We start from the raw sequence: 7,335 nt of genomic DNA, 5'->3' as shown, positions 1-7,335 counted from the left end.
GGTCACAACAACATCAAAGATTATTTGGTTGCAAAGATTACTTAAAGACATAAGCATTCATCTTACTGTATTGTGAAAATAAGAGTGCAATATACATAGCTAACAACAATACATTTTATGAGAGAATTAAGCATATTAGAATGGATTGTCACTATTTGCGTAAAAAAAATTTAAAACACACTGTCACTTTACCTTATATTACTTTCAAATATCAAGTAGCATACTTCTTAACAAGGCATTTCAGTCACCTCAATTTTACCTTCTTCATGACAATTTTTTTGTGATCACACCGTAAGTTTAAAGAGGTTAAAATGTATTGTTTATTTAACACATTTTTTGTGTATATATATATATATATATATATATATATATATATATATATATATATATATATATATATATATATATATATATATATATATATATATATATATATATATATATATATATATATATATATATATCCTTTAATGTATGTAAACTAATACCCCTTAGGGGTATTTCAATAATTTTACTAGGCACCAGGTGACAAGTTTTTATTTCTCTTTACTTTTTACTTTTTTATCTATTTGTATTTAATGTTAGTTAGCATTGAGTGTTGGTCTAACTAACTGTTGGACCAGCCCCAATGGCTGCTGATTGGGTCAGCCCCTTTATGCTTGGAATGCTATGTAGGCTAGCATTGTGCAGTAATTTTTTTATTATTTTTATATGTTCGTGCTTTTTTTTCGTGTAATTAGCCCTTGACTTTTTGTATTTGGCCCATTAGTGGCTCTTGTTCTTTTGAGCTCTTTTTTGTGTAATTAGGCCTTGACTTTTTGTATTTGTGCACTTGTTTTATTCTCCATGTAAATATCAAAAAAAAAAAAAGACAGTACATTATGGCCTACCATTGTAAACTGAACCCAGTGGAAAGGGTAGTCTGAGTTTTTCACAGAATTATGGGGTAATGATCTCCATTATTCAATTGATGTGATGTTTTTTCTCCATGAACGGGGAAACCATCCTGGCTTATCTGGCAGTGTAAAACCGTGGTGAAACCCTTGCCCTCAAAGAGTAACCTTGCTTAGGCACCAGCAAGAGACATAATGTACTAGATCCTTCTTATATGCAAGGGACTGACTCACGTGGGAATGGACCCTGTCTACCAGTCTAGCAGCCAAGGCCCCCTTCCACTACACCAGGAAATTTGTTAGACACCCAAGTGATTTAATCTCTAAAACAGAATACTAACTAAAACGAACCCACATTAAAACATAAAAACATTTACTGTTATCCATCCTGCCGAATTCCGGCCAGCCAAACCAGCCAGAATTACAATTCTTACTGCATCTCACTAGTTTTCATGTCATGCTAATGTACAAAAAAGAAAGATCCACACCAACACTGTCATGGATCTTATACCCTCCGTTGTCCATTGCAAGCCTTGCCTCACCTAATATCCATAGCCTGCATCCAAAAGGCAGCAACATCATGCACATATATGAGAACACTGCCAATTTCAAAGACCACATCGGGGTATCGATTGCTGCCATACCTGAATTGTCCATCGGGTTTCCAGCAGCAACGGGTTCCGGCTCCTTGATGTCAACAACCACGGCATCGGATGTGAGGAAGGTTCGTGCAACAGATGCTGCATGTTCCAAGCAGCACCTCACCACCTGACTCAAGGCAAAAGCCCCCATGTTTATGATCAGCACAAAATTTTAAAACTTTTTGAGCAAAAACGTGCTGTTTTTGGATTGCAGAGTTCTTAACAAGCTTATGTTGAGGCAAAAAGAGAAAATTTTACCTTGGTTGGGTCAATTATTCCCGCAGCCATTAAATCTTCGTATTGCCCAGTAGCAGCATTGTAGCCAAATCTTGGATCATCACTTGCCAGAACCTGCAAACAGATAATGCAGAACATCCTTTGGGTTTCAAAAGCAGAGGAGCAGTGCAACGGTATCAAACGAGAAATATGTCTAAAATTGGATGATAACACCAATACTAGCATGCTATTCCACGCTTACATCTCTCCAAAGAAGAATGGAGAGCCAGAAATCCTAAATCCACAAAACTAAAAAATTGCTTGACCGATAAAGTACTATACACAGACCAATATTGCAAAATTTAGGAAGAACCATCTAATCCCAACAAGAGAAAACTGGGTTCATTCATCTTAACTCTTTAAGATTATAGATCTAGACTAATCACCAAGATAGCCTCATTTAATACACTTTTTATATGTGAATTCTCGAGGGCTGGTAGTTTTCTACCAAAATTGTACAAGATTAGCAAAAACTGACTTGGACCCAAACCTTCCCAGTTCATCAGAAATCTAAGACAACTTCTTGACTAATTCAAGGCACTAAAGGCAGCATTTGTTATATATATTCACAAGCATACCTTCTCGATAACTACACTTCCATTGACACCAGCATTCTTTGCAATAAGCTTCAAAGGATAACCTAATGCCCTTCTGACGATCTCAGCCCCAACCTGGAAAGAGTTCAAAAGGATCATGCAACACCAGTGAGGGATCGATCAGACACAAGCAAATACCTGAAATTGGTTTTCTTCAGAAACAAGAAGAAAGACATGTTATGGCTTCGAAATTTTATATGCAGAAAGACCGGATGAGAGTGTGGCACCTTCTGTTCATCATTCTCAAGCAAGTCCTTAATTGCATCTACCTTAGATGCCAATCTCAACAGGGTGCATCCTCCACCCACAACAATTCCTTCCTCAACAGCAGCCTGGACACGATTGCGAGGATAAATAGACATTAGACATCATACTTCCAAATGCCAACTATAACCCAGACAACAGTTGCACCAGCTTTCCCCATTCAACCAGCATATGGAGTATTCAATTACCTTTGTTGCATTTAAGGCATCTTCCACTCTCAACTTCTTCTCTTTCAACTCTGTTTCAGTCTGTGCCCCAACCTGCCCATACAAAAAGAGTGAGCAAGCAGGAAAATATCCTCATCTCAGTCTCCAACAGAACTAATCAGATCAAAAGCACACCAAAAGTATCAAACATTTGGGTGTACCTGAATAACAGCAACACCTCCTGATAGCTTTGCTATCCGTTCATTTAGCTTCTCTTTTTCATAATCTTGCTCGGCAGCCTGCAAATAATGTTAGCATTATGAGCTTTAATAAAGAATTCATATAACAAATCTTAGGTTAATAGTCCAGAAATGACCCACAGCAACCTGACAAACCTCAGCTATCGGGATAAAGAAAAGGGAACAGAAATCGCCAAAATACATAAGCAGAAAAGAAAAAGATAAAGATAAAACATACACTCAGAAGTCACAAAAACCCATCAGCAGAGGAGAAAAAGACAGACTCTAGAAGCATCTGAAGATGACAAACATCTTGGTTAATTGACACTACACACCACCAACTTGCATACGGACCCGTGAGGCCATGACCGCTCACCCATGCCAACTCAAATAACGGCATGGGAAACAAACCATAAAAGCATCAGTAGCAAGTTTTCAGCAATTATATAACTGCTCCATGTCGAGCATCAACAAGACCAAGGACTCAAACAATCATTCTTTAAAATCTGTTATTTGCAGACCAAAAATTTGAAGGACAATGCCATAAAATGTCCTAGAAAGAAGGCAAACCTCAACGAGATTCCGGATATGGGCAACTCTCTTATTCACAGCATCCTGTGTGCTTCCATCTCCAACAAGAGTGGTTGAATCCTTTGTTAGGACAACCTTCGCCACAGTGCCCAAAACCTCTTTTTCAGCCTTATCAAGAGACAATCCTACTTCATCCCTAATGACAGTCGCTGTAGAACACAATTTAAGGTGTCAACATCAACAAATTTTAGCAAAAAGTGCTAACAGTTACTGGGAAATGATCAAGGCCAACCTCCAGTGAGAATAGCAATATCATCAAGGTATTGGCTTTTGCGTTCACCAAAACCAGGTGCCTTCAATGCAGCTATTTTGAGTGTCCCTCTAAGCTTATTGACAACCAGAGTTGCAAGAGCCTCCTGCTCAATGTCTTCCGCAATAATTAAGATTGGATAACCTCCCTTAATTGCTTCTTCCAAAACATTGATCAAATCTCTTGCATTTGTAATCTTCTTGTCAACAAGAAGTAACTGCACAAAAGAATATAACTCTATCATTAAGATCAGGGAAATACAAGCTTGAGCCATTAACAAAGTAGACACAGATCAACCTTCAGAGAAAAAGTGCAAGCACCAATTGTGAACACAGTGCAAATGGTAAGCAAAGTACCAGGCGTTTCATCAACAAACCTTGCAGTTCTCGTACTCAACAGACATCTTCTCACTGTCTGTAACAAAATAAGGAGAGATATACCCGCGATCAAACTGCATCCCTTCCACAACATAGAGGGTGTTCTCTGAACTCTTTCCTTCTTCCAGCGTCACAACTCCCCTACGGCCTACCTTGCTCATAGCTTCTGCTATCATATTTCCTATCTCATAGTTGTTTCCAGCACTGACTGCTGCAACATCTGCAAGCTCACTGTCTTCAACCTGCAATCACAATTTTATAGCCCCATAGTAAAATTGTGGATCAATGAGTCTAGCAGTAAAATCCACAAGAATTGTACAAAGAATCCAAGCCAAAGACTGAAAAAAAAAAACAGAATAACCAACCTCTTTTGACATCAACTTCAGTTCATCAACCAAAGCCTTTGTAGTCTTTTCAATGCCCCGAGTAATTTGAACAGGATTTGCTCCAGCTGCAACCACCTGCATGATGCATGACAAACAATTTTCCAGGGCCTATTATAACAGTAAAAAGGAGAAAAAAGAATAATCCATGCAGATACATTCATGAGATTCTACAAAAGCTGAAAAGCAAGAATGGAATAAGACAAACCACACCTTTACACCTTCAGCAATCAGGCCTTGTGCTAGAACAACTGAAGTAGTAGTTCCATCACCAGCCAAGTCATTGGTCTTTGCAGCTGCTTGCCTCACAAGCTTTGCACCGATGTTCTCCACTGGGTCCTCAAGCTCAACCTTAGCAAAACCAAACATTCAGAGAAAGGTTCAGTATCGTTCTAGTTCAAACTCGAGTCAGGAAAAAGACAATAAAGAAAATCTACAATTTTATGTCTTCTCGTTTGCAACATATTAACACAACCCCCTCACAACATAATAAAACTTCAGGAAAAAAAGAAAGGTTTGGCATTGACATCTGTATGTTTAAGGAATAGTCAGATTGCTTCTTCCATAAACAAAGCATTCAAATTCCAAAGAATCCAATTTTTGATAAGCAGTCCCTATCCATTTGAAGCTAATAATAATGCATGTGATGACATAAGCAAGGGTGCTGCTGAAACCTCTGAAACCTGACTCAGAATTTGAGTACCTCTCTTTAATCAGGTTTAACATAGATAATTTTAACTTCACATCATATTGCACATCTTGTTCCATGAATTTCTAATAGGGCAATGTCACTTGAGAATGTGCAACAAACATCATAATTCACGCAAAGTCAAGCCTAAACCTGTCACTCGTGATTTCTAGAATAGCACCAAAGACCCCTGAATCTTGAGAAAAAACATGAAGACCCCATAACTAAAAAAGAACTCCTACGCCAGCCCAAAAGAGAAGATGATAACAGCTTAAAACAATATAATATAGTCATCAGGCTTTGCTCAAGACATATTTGCAAGTTCGAGTCATGTAGAGGAAATGTATCTCACCTCCTTTGCAACAGTTACTCCATCATTAACAATCTTGGGGGAACCGTATTTGCTCTCCAGGACGACATTTCTGCCCTTTGGACCAAGGGTAACCCCTACAAGGTCCGCAAGCTTGTTAACACCAGTCTGTATGAAATAAATGCAATCAGAATCAGATAAGCTCACAACTTCCACTAAGCCAGGTAATCAATGTGAAATACTAAAAGGAAGAAGGTACATATAAAAACAAAAAAGAGGCAGAGGCAATAACATACTTGCAGTTTCTTGATGGCAGACCCATCCTTGTTGAAGTAGAGCTCCTTGGCCATTGCATTTATTCTCGGTGAATGCCTTCTTTGCACACGTAGTGTCCGAGCCCCACTAGAGATGGGGCTCGAAGATATTGATGCGAGAGATGAGAACTGCACATACTTGTCCAAAGACAAAGACACCTTCTTCTCCCTCCCAAGGCTTCCAAGAGCTACCAAAGATCCTGCTTGGGAGATGGTGCTGAAGGCCGATGCCATTACGATTAGAACTGCAACAACCACAGGTCCAAAACTTTTACCTATCTCCACTAATTGAAACTTCAAAGCACATTGATAAAGGTCAAAAAAGAGAACTTCTTGCATCTTTTCGCAGCTTTTTTTGTTTACTTTTCTTCTGTTCTTTTCATAAAAATCTTGGGAATTATCAATATAAGGCTAGAATGTAGAAACTAACAAGATGTCAATAAAGTGAAAAAATCCAATAAAATAGAACTTTCAGTAATTATATTTTGATTGTTATCAACAAGTTCATGATATCCTACAATGCTGAGCTCTAAATTAAAATTTCCGATAACATCATATCAAGCTCTATCTATCGTGATTTCAGACACGCTAACATCGAGCTTTCAAGATATTGCAATACTGTCCCAATGCATTCAAAACACTGGAGATACTCATCACCATGATTTTAACAAGACACTTGTGGAAAGAATTAATATTTTCTGTTTGCATCATGGTGCAGGTAATGAACATATCGTGCCCCTAAACTAGTTTCTAATACACAAAAAAGGTGGGAACATAAATCTTCAAACAGAACCTAAACGGGAAGAGTATAAGTGAAATTGCATTAAAAGCATAAATCCAAGACCATAGATCCATGGATTTAGTGTGAAAAAAATGCTACTATTTACGAATTAAAAACAGATACATCTCAAAAAAAACTCCTAAGACATCAAACTCTTATTGGCAACAGTTATCCAAGAAAAGAAACAAAGAACCCGAGCTAAGTTCAGATTATGATAAGATACGCAAGCAAAAACAAGGAAAAAACAAGAGTAACCCAAAAGGGTGCTGAGAATTCCTGGCAAAGAAGCAACAAGTAACCGAAAATTTTATTCACTGTCACTGATGAGTGAGTAATTGAAATATGTGTGCCCAATGCTCTAAATTTTACAACGGTGGTCGATACCAACTTTCCAATACGAGGTTCTCCTTCTTTCTTTTTTCCCACAAACACGATGGTCTTTCCCATAATCCAGGGAAAGAAATGGCAACCAGAGATCGAAAACACAGAGAAGGGCAAGATGGGTACCTTGGAAACGGGCGAGATGGGTACCTTGGAAACGGGCGAGGCTTTCGGTTTCCCGTGGATAGAGTAGCTCGTGTAGCAG

At 38.3% G+C, this 7,335-nt stretch overlaps 1 protein-coding gene across 1 annotated transcript; it reads right to left on the bottom strand.

The window, feature by feature from the left end:
- Positions 1-1,208: 1,208 nt before the first annotated feature.
- LOC149841951 (ruBisCO large subunit-binding protein subunit beta, chloroplastic-like) lies at positions 1,209-7,335 on the bottom strand. Its single transcript, XM_089998796.1, has 15 exons — positions 7,257-7,335; positions 5,951-6,213; positions 5,697-5,822; positions 4,870-5,007; positions 4,639-4,734; positions 4,273-4,515; positions 3,879-4,113; positions 3,626-3,795; positions 3,038-3,115; positions 2,859-2,930; positions 2,634-2,738; positions 2,389-2,481; positions 1,793-1,885; positions 1,538-1,661; positions 1,209-1,449 (listed from the first exon to the last, which is right to left on the bottom strand). The coding sequence occupies exons 2-15, from the start codon at positions 6,200-6,202 to the stop codon at positions 1,436-1,438; spliced, it is 1,839 nt and encodes a 612-aa protein (XP_089854922.1). The 5' UTR covers positions 6,203-6,213; positions 7,257-7,335; the 3' UTR covers positions 1,209-1,435.

Source organism: Nuphar pumila, chromosome 3 (genome assembly GCF_984573655.1).
Source record: "Nuphar pumila chromosome 3, dmNupPumi1.hap1.1, whole genome shotgun sequence".
In the NCBI taxonomy this organism is placed as follows: Eukaryota; Viridiplantae; Streptophyta; class Magnoliopsida; order Nymphaeales; family Nymphaeaceae; genus Nuphar; species Nuphar pumila.
The sequence above is the reverse complement of the archived record's forward strand: the minus strand, read 5'-3'. Positions and strand labels throughout refer to the sequence as shown.

Coding starts and splice junctions, on each gene's coding strand:
- LOC149841951 (XM_089998796.1), bottom strand. CDS start 6,202: ATGGCATCGGCCTTCAGCACCATCTCCCAAGCAGGATCTTTGGTAGCT. Junction 4,516..4,638: donor TGAAGTTGATGTCAAAAGAG/GTTGGTTATTCT, acceptor TTGTGATTGCAG/GTTGAAGACAGTGAGCTTGC. Junction 2,482..2,633: donor TTGAGAATGATGAACAGAAG/GTGCCACACTCT, acceptor AACTCTTTCCAG/GTTGGGGCTGAGATCGTCAG.